The sequence below is a fragment of the Camelina sativa genome, chromosome 11 (genome assembly GCF_030686135.1).
Source record: "Camelina sativa cultivar CO46 ecotype springtype chromosome 11, ASM3068613v1".
Taxonomy (NCBI): Eukaryota; Viridiplantae; Streptophyta; class Magnoliopsida; order Brassicales; family Brassicaceae; genus Camelina; species Camelina sativa.
Genome location: NC_141890.1, coordinates 30528684 through 30547902, shown reverse-complemented (window position 1 = coordinate 30547902; position 19219 = coordinate 30528684). Strand labels below are relative to the sequence as shown.

General features: G+C 29.9%; 5 protein-coding genes and 1 non-coding gene across 8 annotated transcripts; 3 read left to right on the top strand and 3 right to left on the bottom strand.

The window, feature by feature from the left end:
* Positions 1-5425: 5425 nt before the first annotated feature.
* On the bottom strand, positions 5426-7819 carry LOC104724467 (uncharacterized). Of its 2 annotated transcripts, XR_015571136.1 has the most exons (3): positions 7453-7792; positions 6457-6585; positions 5426-5768 (listed from the first exon to the last, which is right to left on the bottom strand). XR_015571136.1 is itself a non-coding variant. In XM_087471865.1 (2 exons), the coding sequence occupies exon 1, from the start codon at positions 7683-7685 to the stop codon at positions 7476-7478; it is 210 nt and encodes a 69-aa protein (XP_087327991.1). In that variant the 5' UTR covers positions 7686-7819; the 3' UTR covers positions 6475-6585; positions 7453-7475. The 2 variants fall into 2 exon arrangements, 1 of the variants encoding a protein (XP_087327991.1); XM_087471865.1 differs by lacking the exon at positions 5426-5768 and having other exon boundaries at positions 6475-6585; positions 7453-7819.
* LOC109127183 (uncharacterized) lies at positions 6579-7032 on the top strand. Its single transcript, XM_019231616.2, has one exon. It carries the CDS (start codon positions 6643-6645, stop codon positions 6850-6852), a length of 210 nt encoding a protein of 69 aa, XP_019087161.1. The 5' UTR covers positions 6579-6642; the 3' UTR covers positions 6853-7032.
* Positions 7820-9370: 1551 nt separating the features above from the next.
* Positions 9371-10829, top strand: LOC104724466 (putative amino-acid acetyltransferase NAGS1, chloroplastic). 2 transcript variants are annotated; one of them, XR_015571135.1, is made up of 6 exons: positions 9371-9549; positions 9653-9764; positions 9910-9967; positions 10062-10105; positions 10202-10418; positions 10525-10829. XR_015571135.1 is itself a non-coding variant. In XM_010442956.3 (6 exons), exons 3-6 carry the CDS (start codon positions 9950-9952, stop codon positions 10737-10739), a joined length of 417 nt encoding a protein of 138 aa, XP_010441258.1. In that variant the 5' UTR covers positions 9371-9549; positions 9653-9764; positions 9910-9949; the 3' UTR covers positions 10740-10829. The 2 variants fall into 2 exon arrangements, 1 of the variants encoding a protein (XP_010441258.1); XM_010442956.3 differs by having other exon boundaries at positions 10602-10829.
* A 4656-nt stretch (positions 10830-15485) lies between these two features.
* On the top strand, positions 15486-16205 carry LOC109127148 (uncharacterized). Its single transcript, XM_087471864.1, has 2 exons — positions 15486-15870; positions 16035-16205. The coding sequence occupies exon 1, from the start codon at positions 15646-15648 to the stop codon at positions 15850-15852; it is 207 nt and encodes a 68-aa protein (XP_087327990.1). The 5' UTR covers positions 15486-15645; the 3' UTR covers positions 15853-15870; positions 16035-16205.
* An 86-nt stretch (positions 16206-16291) lies between these two features.
* On the bottom strand, positions 16292-18231 carry LOC104724465 (large ribosomal subunit protein bL27c). The gene is made up of 3 exons (XM_010442955.2): positions 17451-18231; positions 16832-16933; positions 16292-16742 (listed from the first exon to the last, which is right to left on the bottom strand). Exons 1-3 carry the CDS (start codon positions 17751-17753, stop codon positions 16551-16553), a joined length of 597 nt encoding a protein of 198 aa, XP_010441257.1. The 5' UTR covers positions 17754-18231; the 3' UTR covers positions 16292-16550.
* TRNAL-AAG (transfer RNA leucine (anticodon AAG)) lies at positions 17972-18052 on the bottom strand. The gene has a single exon. It is a non-coding gene; the product is annotated as a tRNA-Leu (tRNA).
* Positions 18232-19219: the final 988 nt, after the last annotated feature.

Below are 19219 nucleotides of genomic sequence, written 5' to 3'. Positions count from 1 at the left end.
AATCAGAAGCAGCGTTCACCGCAGCGTCTTGCCGCAGGCACCTGCGACAACCAAACAAACAACAATTCATGCGGCTGCTGCAGCCGCAAGTACCTGCAGCGACGAAACAAATAGGCTACCTCACATTGATTAAGAACAATTAAGTAGCAAACATACAGTATAAGTTTTACACTTTTACTCTTAGTCTTTCACTTATTACCATTAGTGCCAAATCTATAAAATTTTTTGACCAGTGTTATTATATAGAGAAAATAGTACTCACATTACATTACTCCAACTTTAATCACTTTGACATCCACTTTGGTATATCTATATATTTTACTTGTAAAATTACAATATATCCCTTTGCTAAATTTTAACTCTAACTTTAGTTCTAACTTTTGTTTTTTTCCTCTCCCAACCTATATTCTTACTTGTTATCTTTTTCATTTTTTACATCAAAGTTAAATTCACAAAATTACCAATTACTATTTGACAATAGTTTATTTTTAATCTCTAAACTAATTATTATTACATTTGTGGGAAAAAAACACAAATTATATATACTATCTTTTGCTATGGGTTTGCTTTTATTTTGCTTGTGTTTAACTACCGTCTTCTAATTATATTTCTTGCAAAAAAACTTATTTTCCTAACAGATATATTATCTTATTATATAAATCTTAGTTTTCGAAGTTAGTAATTCATATAGTCGCGACATTTGTCAGGTATATCGATAATATTTTGACATTTGTAAAAAGAAAATTTATTTAATAATTATTAGGAAAAATAAAAATCCTAAAAATAAAAAGATTACAATTAATATTTTTGAAAAGTATATAAAACCAAAAGTAATCTATTATATCATTAATTCTAATAGGAAAGTTATCTATTAAATTACAAATTTTAATAGGAAAATATGTGCAATTAATAAAGAAAATATTTGCAATTTAATTGTAATTATTATTTATTATAATCATATAGTAAAAATAAACTTATACAGAAAAGTGATAGAAGTATAAAAAAGTTTAATGTGCTAAAACTAGTGATGCTGAAAAAAAATAGTGTTAAAATTAGTGTTCACAGACAGAGCAACACACAATATGGGATAAAACAATGAATCTGCAGAAACCTATGAAGGCCTCGATCGCCTCAACCACTGGAATTGCGTTTGCATCTTCACGTTGTTAAAACATTTCAGTTTTCATAAAATATTTTTTGTAAATGCCAGACGCAAACGGAAGCTACGCATAGCCTTATTCTAACAAAGAAAGTAAAAGGAGGAAGACTAATTGCAAAAAAACTTCCAGAGAAAATCAAACTACAAGATCGATATCCAGCAAGGAAACATACCACAAAAGCTCGCCACCATTGTCACATATTGCACAAACAGACTCAAAGAAAGCTACTTGTAACACTCATGGCCAAGATTCTTCTTATTTCTTGGGTTGGGAAGAGTACGAGAAGAATCCTTACGAGTTACGACCAGATCAAGAGCCCAGACGGCATATACAGTATGTACATCACATTGATTAGGAACAATTAAGTAGCAAACGTACCGTATAAGTTTTACGCTTTTACTCTTAGTCTTTCACTTATCTATAAATTTGTTTGACCAGTGTTATTAATTATTATATAGAGAAAATAGTACAATATCTATATTTGACATCCATTTTGCTATATCTATATTTTCACTTGTAAAATTACAATATATCTTCTGGCTAAATTCTAACTCTAACTCTAACTTTTGTTTTTTCCTCTTCCAACCCATATTCTTACTTATTATCTTTTATTTCATTTTGTACATCAAAGTTAAATTCACAAAAATACCAATTACTATTTAACAATAGTTTATTTTTAATCTCTAAACTAATTATTATTACATTTTTGGGGGAAAAAACACAAATTATATACTATCTTTTGCTATAGACACTACAAAAAAAATTGGTTAATTGCATCAATTAAATAGTATCACAAAAGTAAATGATATCTATTTAAATGACTTATTAATAAATGATGCATAATATGTGGTTTAGTATCAATTATAATTATTGATGTGATAATCGAATAATTTGACATCGATCAGTTCAATAAAACGTGACACAATTTTATTTTAATTTGCATCACTTCAAAAATATTTAACAAAAATATAAATTTACATCACTTAATATAATGATGAAAATTAAATATTATTTAAGTAAATGATACAAAATTGATCTCAATATTAAAATAATGCCAATTAATATATACTCGATTCAAAATTAAATAAATACATCTAATTTCATTATTTTATAGATATCGATATATACCAAAATCTTTTCCATAAATTAATAATTATAAACAAAAAAAATCATAAACATATATTTTCTGTTTGGACTCCAAATGTGGTTTTAATATTTAAAATATAGAAACCTGTTTGTTTTATTTTTTAAATTCCTCACTTTTATCTGTTTTATTAAAAATATATGTATTAAAAACTATTTATTTTTAAATCTGAAAATTCATTTCCACACTACTCACGATCTCTGCAAATTCTCAAAAAAAAAAAAAAAAAAATCTTTGTGATTATTTAAAGGTGAAATTTTTCTCTATTAGCAAAAACAAAAAAAAAACAAATTGGGAGTGATCATAACAACAACTTTTGCAGAAGTTCTTTTTTTAATTATCAACAAGGCATCTTTCAGCATATTATCATCACATCTAAGAACATTTGAAGGCAAGTATATTTTTCTTCTCCATATTTTTTATTTTTTTTTTAACTATCTCATGTAGAATTCTAACTTTTTCTCTGTTACTTTTGGTTATATACTCAGAAAATCTCAAGATGAAACAACAATGTCATCAAGAAAATGGAAGAAAGGCATAGAATAAAAGTAATATGTGTTTCATATAACACTTAAGCAAGAAAAAACCATGGCTGGGTTATGAATTTATGATCTGAGTTCATCTTACTTTTTTTTTCTTTTGTAAATCGATGATGAATCTACACTAAATGGGTTGTATTTTTTTTTTTTACTATTTTGTAAATAACAATTTTAATAAAAGATATTAGTAAAGATTTTAATAGATATCGTAAACAATTTCTGCATATAAAAAATAATTTTAAAAATATTTAATCTAAAAAAACTTTTATTAATTTTTGTATAATTTTTACTCTAATCTACCACATTTAATATAAAACTTTCCAATTCTACCACAATCATAAACCCCTTTTCAATTATACCACAAGTAACATTACAAATGTCGAAAATACCCTTATGTTTTAGTAGCTGGAAATTTAAAGAAAATATGTTGTTTTAAATGAGCACAAACTGAACATACAACCAAATTGTACTATGTCTGATTTGACATTTGTTACGGTACTGTAGCGCTCAGCAAAAGATTTTATGGGTAGACAAGTTCCGATTCGTTGAGGCTGTATACAAATCATGTTTGATGAATTTATAGAGAAAGTATTTTTGTAGACAAGTTGAGCATATAGATAACTTATCAAGTTCATTGTGATGAACAAGTTCCAATTTGTTGGGTCTATGGACAAGTCGTGAAACTAGTACTATACAAACTTAGTATCTAATTGTAATTAAGTATAACTTGTCCACAAACAAGAAAACCAACTTGTCTACAAAAAAAAATAGATTTGGTCCACTCGAACTGGTTCACCAGATCTGTCCATCTACAACCAAATGTGTGGTCCACAGTGTAAACCTGGCTGGATCGTGGACAACGTCTTTCATAGACGTATCACTTGTTTCATCCTATGATCGATCACTTGCGGCTTCAGAAGATATGCATGATGGACAAAATTAGTTAGTAAAGTAGACAAGTTGGGTCGACCAGTGGTCCATCGGAACAGGTCCATCATAAGTATGATCAATATAGTAGAACCTCTGTAAATTAATACTTTTTAAATTAATACTCGCTATAAATTAATAAATTTTTCCAGTCCCGAGTTGGGCTGATGTAAAAAATGATACAATTAGATAAAATAATAAGATAATACTTTTTTTTGAAATACTATGTAAAAATATAGTCCCATCAATATTATAAATTAATAATGATATAAACTAAATATATATATATATATATATATATATATATATATATATCTATGAAAATTTAGTGAAATATGGCTCTATTCTTGTTTGCCTATTTTTGAATTTGCATTCTTGTTGGTGCTCTTCTATAATCTTTCTCATTGCATCAAAAACTTTTTGTGTTGTTTTCTTAAATTGTATCCAAAAATTATGGAGCGTCTTTCACGCGATAGTTCTTTTTTTACGTGTAATTAGTTATAAAGATATCATAATATCTTCTTTGACTTCATCATGAAGAATAGTAACCACAGTTTCTTCTAAACTGTAAACTTTTAAACATTTATCATTTTCACTTTGATAATCTAGTAAACTACTGACATAAATTATATTATGATAGCTAAGATTATAAATTAAGAAATATAAAAGTGTGAATTATAGCAAAAATATATTTTTATAATCAAAAATATTCAAAATTATGAAAATGAAAATCTCTTCATAAATTAATATTTTATTAATTAATCAATAAATTAATAATTATTAATTTATCGATAAATTAAAACCTCTATAAATTAATAAAATATCGTAGTTTCAACCTAGAGGTTTTACTGTAGTTTTCTTTGGTTTGAAATTTTCATTCCATAACGTCACCTTTTTAATATTAATTGCTAACTGAACTATGCTCATAATGAAACTATGATTTTAGCAAAGCCACGTTTATTCAAAACATCTGTAAATTATCTCTACGGACTGTAATAGAGCCAAAACATTCTACACTTTTTATATCCAAATATAATTGCCTCTACGGATTGCCAAAACATTCTACACTTTTGTTATCCAAATATACAATTATACAAAACACTTCGTATTGCAGCAAAACTTTTGTAGCTCATAACTAGCTGCTCACCAAAAGTATAATAAGGGCATCTCCAACCTTATTCTATTTTAGAGTAAGAATTTTATCATAGAGTAAAATCTTTTCCAATACTACTCCATATCTCACTCTAAAATAGAATAATTGATTGGAGTACTCCACATTTAATTTAACTCTATTTTATATTCTATTTTAAAGTTGAACTTTTTTTATTTATATTTTATTCCTACAAAAAAAAAATTTAATAATTCCTTAGATCATTTTACAAACAACACACCGTTATGAACTTGGTAGGAAAATAACTTATTTCTTAAAACTGGCCATGCCCAATAACTTATGAGTTTTTTTTTAACTTTCGTGTGAGATGTTGAGCCGAGAAAAGAAAATTAGTAACTTCAACTAATTATGTTTTGATTGTAATCGAAATATAGATTGGTTCGTATTTGATTGAAGCAATCCAACTACTTAAACGAGATTCAGATTCAGGTCTCTTAAATAAGTCTTAACTCATAGCTTGTATATTTTATGAGTGCTAATAGTGTTTGGTACAATTATTCTTTTATTTCAACTCTTAGCACTTAGCAAAAAGGGTTCCGATCCATAACATATGGTTGGGAAAAAAAAGTACAAACTTATTATGGTCGTTCTTGGGAGGTAAGTCAGTAGGTATGGTCCTCTACTTCACCACCCGAGTACATAAAACGAGTTTTGCCAAATTTTGACGATTAACAGCTGCAAGTATTCTACTTTGTTCGGTTAAGTTTAACCGATAACTGGAACCAACCTCCAAAAACCGAACTGTCCAAAGGGGTCTTCGGTGGAGAAAGGATTCTGAGTCTATGACCAATACTAATGATTTCAGAAAGTCTCAAACAATCCCATAGCTGAAGGAGAAAAAAAAAAGATAAGTAAGATAGATGTAGTTGCGGTAATCTGAATCATGCAGACAATGGAAACAGAGAAGTGGACCAAGATCAACACTGATGCAGCGCGCTAATGTCAAGGAACTACTACTACCTAACAATCTAACATGAACACATCGCATATGAACTATACAGTCCTTTGGTTCTTGATTTTATTAACCACCAACAAGTGCAAAGCCTGAAACACGGAAAATAATTTAACATTTGGAAAGGCTACAGAGTCAAAACCATAAATCAATACCAGCAATCAATCTTCGATACCAAACTACCTAAGTCAGTCTCGGTTTGTCCCGATTAGTTTGGTTTACATCAGTAGAAAATAGGATACCAACTTTCACTAGTCCAAAACAGTTTCTGCAAGAGTGACAAAAACGCTAAATCCAAACCTATGAAGGAAACTATCAAACAAGACCCTTACAAAGAAACAACAACTAGTTATATCATCTTTACACAGTCATCTACTTTTAAGAAACTCTTTAACAAAAGCAAAAACCAAAAGCAGAAACACACATACCAACAACGATCTGTAAAGCAGTTGTAGAAAATAGAAAACAGAAACTTAAAGAAGCAATTGATTGAAGAATTAAGAATAAAAAAAGTTTATTATAGACCAAAAAAAAAAGCAAATCCCACTTCAAGAATACAATACCTTTCTTTTGTAGTCTTCACAAAGCTTAGCATCTAAACCAATTCCTCTCCTTAGTCACCAAGAAACCCCATAACTCTACATAAAACACTAACAAGCTTCTCCATTCTCAGTTTTAACTTCCATTTTCACCTGCAACAAAAAAAAAAACACAAAAACACATATCAGATTACAGAAATTATTTGAGATATGAGTGCAGACTGGGGACCCGTGATAGTAGCAGTGGCTCTGTTCATCCTACTGTCACCAGGATTGCTCTTTCAGCTACCGGCAAGGACAAGAGTGATGGAGTTTGGGAACATGAGCACAAGCGGGATTTCGATTTTGGTCCACGCCATTATTTACTTCTGTATACTCACTATCTTGATCATTGCCATACAAATCCACATCCATTTCTGATCATCTTGTAGTTTATATAACAAAGGCAGCTTCTTTGGTTTGAAGCTTCACCTTTCTCTATTTATTTTTCTTTCTTTTTGTTGCTAAAATCTCTGATTCTTCGCTCATAGGGTCTCAAGCAGGGTGATCATAAAAGAGTTGTATACAAATAAAATAATCGGTAATTTTGTTTTTCCACAATTCAATTTCAGCTCAAATCATACATCAAATGCTGATCTCTCTTGTGGCTTCAACATGTAACAATGCAATATAAAGCATCTTCTTTTTGCTACAAAATTTTTCTTTTTTTTTGCCACATTTTTTCGCTAATCTCTGATTCTTTGCTAATTATGGTTTAAAAATCTATAATTTTGGATTCCACAATTCAATTTGTCAACTCTGAATAGCTCAAGAAATGATCGAATCAAACATCAAATCTTCCTTATAACTTTAATCACAACAATACAAGCTTAGTGATTAATACATTTTCAGTAACATTCAATGCATTTTAAAAAACAGAGCAGAACAGAGTAAAAGTATACAAAATCCCTAAAAACAGAGTTGCAGATCTCAGAAGATTGATTGATTCCTGAAGAACCCAGATTCAGTAAAAAGGGTTACCTTTATTTCCTTTTTCCCTAAAATTAGCCGGTTGTGATGTGGAGATTGACAGCGAGGATCAAGATCGTGTAAGCAGCGAAGAAGATGAGTGTGTGAACGGCGATGGCTTTACCGTTGGTTTTCATGCCTCCGAATTGGAGAGTATGGTGATGTCCGGGTAAAGAGAAGACGAGACCTGGAGAAAGAAGCACGAATAATACAACTCCGACGAGAACTGGAGCCCAATCCGCCATGGCTGTGAACTGTGTAAAGTAAAAGCAGATGCCTTTGTTTTTTCTTTTCGATAAAGCGGTGGTGAGAGAGAGAAAACGGAAACAGAGTCAAAAGACAGAGTTGAAACGACGAAGAAAAGGTTTTGTTTTTATTTTAAAGTTTCGTTACTTTTTCAGTTTTTATTTTTGAGTTAATTTAGCTATATATTCCAACTTTACTATTTTTTTTTTCAACCAAGCTATAAATATTAAAATAAAACTCTATGATTGGTTGTCCAAACAGAAAAAAACGAGAGTTTATAAAGATAGATTCTGAAGGTAGAGATCGTGAAGATCGAACTAGGCAATCGACTCTGACATTCACGTCTCGTAAAATCCTGGTGAGGGTAAAGGTTACTATTTTTTTTTTTGTCAACCAACCTTATATTTTATAACGATAATTTTGAATTATCTCAAGCAATTTAGACGGAAATAAAAAAAATTCAAACTAATTAAAAAAATTAGATCGTTTTGATTTTATATTGTTGGTGTAAATATAGGATGAATGGTATTTTCACATGTTCACATTAAAAACGTGATTGTGTTTTTCTTTACTGTTCAAAATGTTTATCGTATTTTCACATTTTCACGTTAAAAAATAATTCTCTAATACATTACTAGCTATCCAAATTAATTTAGATTTCTATTTAGTAATCATCAGAAAAAATAATAATAATAATAATGAAAATAATGCGAAACTGAATAAATAGTTTAGTTCACTTTGTTCACAATTAATTAGTTTTTTTATAATATATATTTGTTGTATCGTATCTGTTACCAGCTTTAAAAAAATATAAATAGAAAAGTTTTGGAAATGTAAAACATGTCGGAAAAATGTACAATAATTTTGAGAATGATTATTTTATGATTTTTCTTTTTAAGTTTACAATAAATTAATATAATTCTGATGAAAGATTAGTGGAATATTAAGACTGCCACTTGGGAAGCATAGAGACTTCTGGTGTAAACGCGTACTCTCATCTCATGCACTAAAGAACAATACAAAATTTTGAAAAGTTTCTTTGATTACTTTTGCGTATATCAAATTCACCTTTTTCAAAAACAAAATGTTACTCACTTCCTCTTATCATTTACCAATTTGGAATTTGCCTAGCTAGTTAAAGGATAGTAGTATAATATATTCAAGATTCAAGAAGAAATATATGTAATTTTACATGTTTCTTCTATGCCAATACTGTATAAGGAATCATTTTAAATTGGATCCACCAAAACTTTTTTGATTATTACCAAATTAAAAAGAATATTTATGTCAAAATCGAAAAAGAATACATATTTTGTTCTCTTTTTTTACGGAATATTGATCACTAAGCAAGTGGTGGCCTCGTTACTTGTAATCCAATTTAGTCTTCTCTTTAATCGTACCTCAAGTTCAAATAATATTTCACTAATACCTGCTATTATTTGTAATAAACTTTTGTTTTGTAAGAAATTACAAAGATATGTCATTGGAATCGTTTAACTAATAAACTTTTGTTTTGTAAAAAATTATAAGAGTATGCCATTAGAATTATAACCAAATTAATTCATTTTAAAAAGGTCAAAATCGTCATTTAATCGTTTTTCTATTCGGATAAATACGCGGATCCTTTTTACCCATTATTCTGACCCGGTTTCATTTTTTAATCTCAGCCGTTTAATATTTTTTTAAGAATAAATCGCAATAGTTCATTGACTAACCCTAAAAAAAACTTTTTTCCTTCACCTCTATTCTCTCTCTCTCGCCATCTCTCCCAAATGGATTTAAAGTTTTTTTTTTCTTTTTTGTCGACGAACTCGAAGAGATGCAGAGGAAAAGAAGAAGGAAAAGAATTTCCATTATGCTAAGGTTTAGTTTCTTTTCTCTTTTAATTAAATTTATATTTTAGGTATATGTTTGATGATTAAAACCAAGTTTAATTAGAATTTGGTTTCTGAATCTTGATGTGTAGTGGTTTTGGATTATTCTCTGGTCATCAGCACGATTTTGAGATGATAAACTCAATCTCATAAATCGTCAATAACTCAACCTCAAAAATCTGTCTGATTCATCTCTCCGATCAAGTAAGCTCATATACCGATTGTTTTCTTTTTAATCCGAATCGATTTGTGTAAGATTCTCTTCTGGTGGGTTCTATGGTTTTAAATGTTTTTTTTCTTTTGGATTCATGATATGATCTTTAACATTTTATTTGTATGTGAACTTTAGATGTACTCAAACAGGGAATCATCAAAGGCGATATAGGAGAATGAAGCAAGAGTACTTGGTATATCTTGAACCTCTGCTAAGGTTAACACAAATAGTTGGTTTGATAATTTGATTCGTACTATAAGAGTTCACTTATTGGATGGTACTATAAGCGGAGTGCTATTGTTGGAGATGGAATGGGGACTATGGTGGCAAGGTATACACAACTGTTTTCAATTGCAAACGATTCAAAGTTTTAATCTTTCTTACAAAAGCTTCCTGGCCCTTACTGTCACAATGACGTATACGAAAGAACCCGAGAGGCGATAGTGGAAGATCTTACTGGAATTAGAAAAACAATCAAACTTCTGGAAGAATCAGGGGCTTTAGTTCGCAGAATTGATGAAGAGGTTCGCAGATTATCGCTTGTGCAGCTTTGTTCCCTTTCTTTAAAGAAAAGTGTGGAGATGTTGCAGCTATTGCGGTTTCATCAGATTGCCGTGGACAAGGACAGGGAGATAAATTGCTCGGTACAATCATGAAACTTTTGAGTATTGTGTGTTTACAATCTACAGTTAAAAGAAAAATCAGTTTCTTAGACTATCAAATTTTTGCATATTACATTGACTAAAAAAGCGTCAGCTCTTGGACTTGAGATGCATTTTCTGCTAACAACGAGAACAACTGACTGGTTTGTGAGACGCGGGTTTCAGGAATGTTCAATCTCGATGATACCAGAGGCAAGACAAGAAAGAATCAATCTTTCGAGGAGATCAAAGTATTACATGAAGAAGTTATTGCCAGACAGGAGTGGGATCTCTGTTGTTCGTACATTTCAGTTTGACTTCTGAGAATGTCGAGAAGAATGTAATTGACATAGAATTTTTTTGCTCAATGTATAAGATTATATCGAGTTTTGAATGAATCAACATTATTTCCAACGCCATAGCATCTATCACTTTGAGTTTCTCCACAAGTCATCTCCTTCGTGACACCATCTTCTCTTTTGATGTCTTGATCTCGGGGAATGAAACAATGGGGAAAATACGTATGTGCTCATCAAATCTATACTTTTAAACAAAGTATATAATATTTTCATATTTATATTTGATAGTAATTGTTTTTCATATTAATATTTTCTACTACTTTTCTTCGTGATCAATTTATATAATATTTTTATATTTATATTTTCTACTACTTTTCTCTAGGTATGCTTTGGTTGGTTTTAACTAATTTTATATCTAAATTCATAAATTAATTTGATTTTGACTTTGCAGGAAATGTTTGTTGGATTCTCTTCTTATAATTTGATCTCATCTTTTCCCCAAAAAAAATTGATCTCATCTTTCAAGAATGTGATTTGCCACTGAAGCAAAGTTCAAAAATATTTTTTTTTTAATTTTCTTTATTCAATCATACCCTTATTACCTTTAATTTAATTTAGTTTATTTTTAAAAAAATAATTGAAGTTATTGGCTTGATTTTTAATATATGTTGTAATTTTGCGATATCTTCAATCTTCGATCATTATAATATCTTTGTAACACATGACTCCTCCAATGAAGAAGATTAGACTTCTCTCTGTTGAACTTTGTTCACTACTATTAAAAAAGCACATAATGTTTTATTTTAGATAAACATGTAACTAAATCTTAATCACCATTTGGTTACAAGATTTTCATATTTTTGTAAATATTCGAAGTTGTTTTCTAAAACCAAGAAATAGAAAATAATATAAACAAAATCTATAAAAATCCATGTTTGATATATTTTTCAATCCATATATTCAGTATCTTTTTTAGAATATTTTTTTTTTCACAAAATGTAGTATGAATTAAAAAAACCATAATTAATAATAAAAACATAATTAATAATAAAAACATAATTAAATGTAACACATGAATTGAAGTTAATGAGAATCTCATTAATTAAGATATGTAATCAAATAAATTGTTTTTTCACTAGATAATTTTGCAGCTATATAAATTTCACTATATAATTAAGTTATTATTAGCAGCTTAAACAAATACAGTAAATGGAAAAAAAACTTAATATTAACATGTATTTTAGTCATAGAAATCTTGGAGCGTACAAATATAACAAATTTTAAACATATGAAAAGTTTACAATATTATTAACATTATCCTTCAGAAAAAAATTATATGAAAATTTAAAGGAGAGTGTTATATGACAAGACAGTTGGGTCGATACTGATAGAAATTTAAAATACTATTAATTTATCTCGTGCTGTACTTTGGAATAATTATTTGAAAAGTTTAGGAAACATTTTTTTTTCTTAATAACATGTAAATGATGTCATTTGTATAAAAAATAATATCTTATAGAAAAGAACGTTTAACAAACGGGAAGGGGTAAATTAAATTATCTAAACTACTTCTAATTAAAAGAACACAAGATGAGATCATAAAATTTGGATAATTTAATTTAATTTTAACTTTCAAATATAAAAAATAGATATGATACAAGAACATGTTTTATGCGGATATAGTACTTAGAAGATATTAAGAGTTTCAGTGGTTAATAGGTCTTTTTGTATTGTGTTGTCTATACAAAGATATATATTTTTAAAAGGTTGACTATGCGACATATAATCAGTTACTTTGGAACGGATACTTTAAAAAATTTGGATATTTTAAAAACAATTAAATATTTTTTTTTGGATCATTTTAACTAACTAAATAAAAAATAAGTACTCAAGGGGATATTTGTGGTGAAAGAGATGGTAAAAGTAAGGAATATTTGCTACCTAAGTAGTTATGATTATTAGGGAAATCATTTTATGTAATAATAAAAGTAAATAAAATATTGTCCTATCTTATACCATCTCGATATTTATAGAACAAAATCTCTACTTTGGAATAATTATATGAAAATTTTAGGAAACATTTTTTTAATAACATGTAAATGATGTCATTTATATAAAAGAAAATATGATCTTATAGAAAAGAACGTGTAAGAAATGGGAACAGGTAATTCAAACAATAAAAGTAATTATCTAAACTATTTCTAATCAAAAAACAAGATGAGATCATAAAATTTGGATAATTAAATTTAATTTCAACTTTCAAATATAAAAAATGGATACGATATAGGAGCATGTTGTATGCCGAGATAGTACTTAGAAGACATTAAGAGTCTCAGTGGTTAATAGGCCGTTGTGTATTGTGTTGTTTATACGAAGATATATATTTTTAAAAGGTTGACTATGCGATATGTAATCAGTTACTCTGGAACGGGTAATTTGAAAATTTTGGATATTTTTGAAAACAATTAAATAGTTCTTTTTGAATAATTTCAGCTAACTAAATAAAAGTAATTATTTAACGGAGAATTTGGGTATCCTGTCTAAATTTTTTACCCACTCTCTATTAATAAACATAGTCTAACGAGTAATCACATATGGGACGGTACATGGAACAAGACGAAATGGAACAGTACAGATTGGACGGGAGGGGATGTATTTCTCGCTCTAAAGTACATACGTCTAGATTATATACACACAATAATCCAAATTAAAACCAAACTGAAATATAATATTATGATTTAATACCAATATTGTACAATACTTAATTGATGTATTTAAAATAATAATATTCTAACTTAATTTTATGAATTTAAATTTTATATACAAAATATTTTGTCCGTGCTGTAGCACGGGTTACTTCCTAGGAAGGTCAGTCTCTCTCAAGGTCAATCTTGCGATTTTATACATATTAATATCAAGGTCAGTCTCTCTCAAATGTTGGTTTATACTTGCCTAGATATGTTTTCTCTCATGGTCAGCAATATGTAGCGATGTTCCATGTAAGCAGTAAATCAGGATTGAAAATTCTCATTACTCACCCAAAAGAAAAACCTCAAAAGAAAACAAGAAATGTCTTCAAAGAGGTTTTCCAAAACATTTATTCCATCTTCATGCATATCTTTGTAAGACTCTGTTTTTACTTTGTTTCCATTCTTACAAAATTAATTGCTTTGGTCTTCGTTTAAATTATTTGATCATATATAATTTTTTTTTTGCAGATTTTCTTTATATTTTCACCCATCAAATAAATTTCTAAAATCTTACTATTCATTTACTACACCAAATAAGTTTTATCCCATATAGACATATTGAGTTTCGTTTATTTAATTTATTACATATATTTATTATATTTCATATTCTACTACTATATTATTTCTAATTATTTAACCATGTATATATATATATATTATATATAATATTAGAGAAGTTTAATAACTTAGTACATTCATTATATTCGTTATAAATCTTTAAAAATCTTATTGTACAATATCTTTAGTTTGAAGAAATTATAATAAAATATACACATTTATAGAAACAAAAGCATAAGACAAGAACTAATACAGGAGAATACAGTACAAAGATTATTAGATACGGTGTGGAATAGAGGATAGAGGTCAGAGCAAATTAGGCTGTAGAGATGGAAGTTGGTGTCAGAGTCAATATCATGCTCACTGAAATTAAATGTTAAAAATAAATACATAGTACCACTAATATGTTAAAAATGTGTAATAATTTAAATATAACTAATACAATATTATTAATTTCAAATTATAATAAACATATTGACCGATGGAGTAGCACGGATTACTACCTAGTCAAAGATTACATTCAAAATCATAAATAACATAATTCCTCCAAACATATTTCGAAAACTGGCGTGTTCATTATTATATTGATCACCGCAAGACATGTGACATGTCGCTATATTCATGTGAATCACATCGGATTTGAATGTGACATAGAACCGTTTCTGGATGATTCTATCCTGTTTACATCATTATTTACGATTGTGTCTTGTCTTTTGCATTCCTATATGGTCACAACAGTCCATAAATCATAAAACTGCCATGTGAATTATATAGTAAAAATCGATCTCTGGTTAGGACGAAAGTGACTACAAGAAAATATGTTGTTTACGATGGTCATAATCGTCTCAATTTCTTCTTACTAATGGGATAGATTTGAGATGAAATTTATAAAATCTAGATTGACAAAACGTTTGTGGGGACGTTATGTGGGAAACGCCACTACTCAACGCCAATCAAGAATTTTTTTTTTCCCTTTCACACGTGTCGAAAAAAAGGATAACTGCTCTAAACTGCTAAACGTTATCACGCTAGATTTGGGAGAGTTTGGATTATTATTTTTAAATAATTATAACTTAAAAATGTATTAATTTTGAAACAAAAACATTCTGGTAAAAAAATCTTTGACTTGAGTCTAAATAATCAACAATATATTGGAAATCGGAAATGTATTGTAAAACAAAGGGCGAACTAACACATCAAATGGTTAAACCCCTCAAACCGCACATCCATAACGCTGCAAACCGCCAATATACTATTTTGATTATTGACCGTTTGATATCCTGAATCTTTAATCGTTTCAAACGCACTTTCCATATACAAATTACGATTTAAATTAAGACACATCAGCTAAAGCAAAATTCCACAAATTCTCTCTCTTCCTTTTGAGTGTAAAGAACTAGACTTTATCAGATTCTCATTCTCTCTTTTCCATCATTCTCTCTTTTTTCAATCATCTCTTTCTTTCCTCCATCCACCATACCTATTTCCCACTCTCTTCTTTTCTTTCTTTCTCCATTTCTCTTTCTTTTCTTTTGTTCTTATTCTTGTTCTTGCTCTTGCTCTTGTTCTTGCTCTTGCTCTTGTTCTTGTGCTTTTGCTTGTTCTTGTTCTTTGTAAGAAGATATGCATGATTGGGCTGCACCGTTGATAGCTTCAGCTCTGTTCGCGTTTCTGCAGCCAGGATTGATACTGCAGTTCCCAGGGAAAGAATCTCCGGTGGGTTGCATGAACATGAAGACGACAATAGCTTCTATTTTCGTTCACACTGTTCTATACGGTCTTTTCCTCATCCTCTTTCTCGTCGTTCTCAACATCCATGTCTACGCATAGATCATTTATTACACTCATGTATGTGGCTCTGTTTGTGCCGGTGGGTTTATTAGTACAAAAGCTTTGTTTTAGGACTTGTCTTTGTTCTTATTCTTAGTTACTCTTAAAATATTGAACTTTTTCATTATTAAATCGTCCGCTCTGGAGTCATTCTTACATGTAACTTTACTTTATCAATATAGGTTTCTTTACAATTACAAGCCTGCAAGACTATGTTGTGATGTTATGTAACAGAGTAAGTTGTAAACCTTAGGATAGTGACCATTTTGATTTAGAAATTGATAAACTCAAAAATCCTCAACTCCTTTTGGTTTCATTTTCGAATCGTGAATCACACCAATCAATGTTATCTACCTTACTCTTGTCTTCTTTTACTTAAAAGGTTTTGGTCGCTTCTCTGATTAGTGATTCAGTATTGATACTTGGAAGACTTTTTCACTAAACTAAAACCTGAACTGTTTTATATCAGTTTCGTTTGGCTAATAAAAAACAATAATAACCCATTTGAATACACTCTGTAACTCGGTTGGGTAAAAAATCCGCAGAGCCTTGGACTCAACTTGACAAAAGAGAGGTAGATTGGAAACATACAAATGACTCTTGAAACTCAAGCTTCTTCTGACATTAGCAAAAGGAATATTTTCATGAACCAAGACTAAATAAAAAGAGACAAAAGGAAAAAACTTCACATTCGTTTACTAGCACTCGGGGTTGGCTTCTGCATCATCGATAGCTGCAGATGCAAGGACAAGTTGAGGAGTAGGAATTGTGTAAGTGTAGTTCTCACGTCTTGCCTTCTTCTTCTCCCTCTGCAACCTAAAATTCTCCCTCTTTCGTGCTCTGTAGCTGTTGGGATTCTCTGGCACAATTTCTCGTGGGTACACACTTATCTGCATGCAATTAACATTTCCTTTAGATTCCAAGAAGAATAGAGAAAGCTTATAGATCTTAATCGTTATGATCATCACAACTGATTTACCTTCTTCCTGTCAGGACCAAACTTCTCAAACTTCACTAATCCATCGATTAAAGAGAAGATGGTATGATCTTTACCAATACCAACGTTTTTCCCAGCATGAAACTGCAAAAACCATCATCCATGAATCAATCTTCTCAAACAAAATAAAGTTATCATCCTAGACACAAACATAACCTACCTACTACAACTAAACAGAGAATGTAATCTAAAACAAGAACATCATTCATAAATCAATCTTCTCAAACAAATTGTTTCCATCCTGAAGACAAGCAGAACCTGGATAAGAGCTACAGAGCTTCTAAAACCATCATTCATGAATCAATCTTCTCAATCAAAATTGTTTCATCCTATAACAACATAAGCATACCAAACAAGTAATAGAATCTGAAATAAGAGGTCAAGAGCTTCTTCTAAATTCTGAGAATTTTGAATTTTGGAACATCATTTCACGTAATCAATCTCCTCAAACGAAGCAATTCCATCCTCAACACAAGCAAAAACCCAGAAAAAAAAATCGAGAATTAAAAATCTGAAACCAGAGCTTGAAAGCAGAGTTACGGTGAAATTAGAAACTAGAGGTTCTAAACTTCGTCAGTTTCGTGTTCGTAAGTGTTGTTACCTTAGTGCCACGTTGACGGACAATGATGGCGCCAGGTTTAGCGACTTGGTCACCATAGATCTTGACACCAAGTCTTTGACCAGGAGAATCACGACCGTTCTTAGTACTACCAGCTCCTTTCTTATGCGCAGACTCAATCGTCAATGGAATCGGAGCTTGGAGGTTTTGCATTGGGAGAGTCACGGTGAAGGTTGTTTTAGGGCATAAACTCAAATCGCCTCTGAGGAACGACGAGGTTGAAGAGAGTGACAAGCCTTTAAAAGCACCAATCAGATTCACACTCATCGATGTTGCCATCGCCATTGCTACAACAATAAAACCTAACAGAGAACTCTCTGTGGGGTTTTTAAAATTAGGTTTTTTTTTTTTGTGAGAGAGGTTGAAGAAGAAGAGTGAGTGAATAAGTTCTTCTCTTTACCTTATCGTTTCGTCTCACTCTCTCTATTAGTGACCATTATAATGCCACGTCATCATATTATGTATGTTTAACTCGAGACGATAAGGCGAGTACAAAAGGAGAATGTTGACAGTGGGATTTGAACCCACGCCCTTTCGGACCAGAACCTTAATCTGGCGCCTTAGACCAACTCGGCCATATCAACTTGTTGTATACAATTCTTCAAACTTGCAATTTATTCATTAACGCTCAAGTTCGATCTTCAAACAATTTGTATATGATGAGTTCAATACCTTCAATTTGTTACGTCAGATGGCTATTGGTGCCCCGGTAGATGATGAGTTCAATACCTTCAATTTCATTTTGGTTTTCATTTGTTTTGATGGTTTCCCTTTTTTTATTCTGTCTGCACATATTTTCATTTTTTTTTCTTTCGTTATTTGATTGACTACATTCTAAAATATTAATTAAATAATTATTTACACTTTTTGTTTCGATTTCTATTTCAAAAATGTATAAAATTCAATGAAATATTTTTTTTTTTGGATTTTCAGTGGTTTAAGAAATTAAAATTTTTGTAAATAAAAAAGACTACTAGATACCAAAGAAAATCATAACTATTATATTAAAACTTTCATATGTGCTCGAGATTAATATTAGTCCCCTTACGCAAGGTTATGAATATACAGTCTAACAATAATTGGCTAAATAAAATACAGGATCCCCGTAGCAAAACCAAACATGATTGAGAAGTTTGAATGTTGTAATTATGTTTTGTATCACTTATGTTTATTTTTAAGTACATAAGTTTACATAAAATTTTGAACGTTTGACGATGGAACATCCGATTTGTGCTGCATTAATTTGTTTCAAAAAATGAAAAAAAATCCATAAATTTATTTTGGCCATCTAACCTATGCAAAAAAAATATAAAATGTATTGTTGTTATGCTTGATTGCATATTGATAGATAGTGAAACAATATTAGTGTGTAAAAGTATTAAACAGTTATGATAGCTGTAAAGATAGATATATTATATTTATATCCGTAGAAGTGGATGTTGTATGTCAAAAAAGATACGGTATTACTATTTTAGGTAAAAAAGGATAAGTGTTACACTTCTACCATAATGCCAAATAAGTGGTCGTCAAACATATTTATCAAAACATGATTATATAGCAAGTTGTAGAAGGCTTGATTACTTTTTTCATAAAAGAGTACACGTTGGAAGACCATATTTTACCTACTTAGCTTTGGTACTTTATAGTAGCTCATTTTGAAATATTTAGTTTGGTTAATTCTTATTTGACCATGATGATAAGCTTTGTATCGAATCTGCAGTCAATCCTTTTTCTGATAGGAATAGTTGACA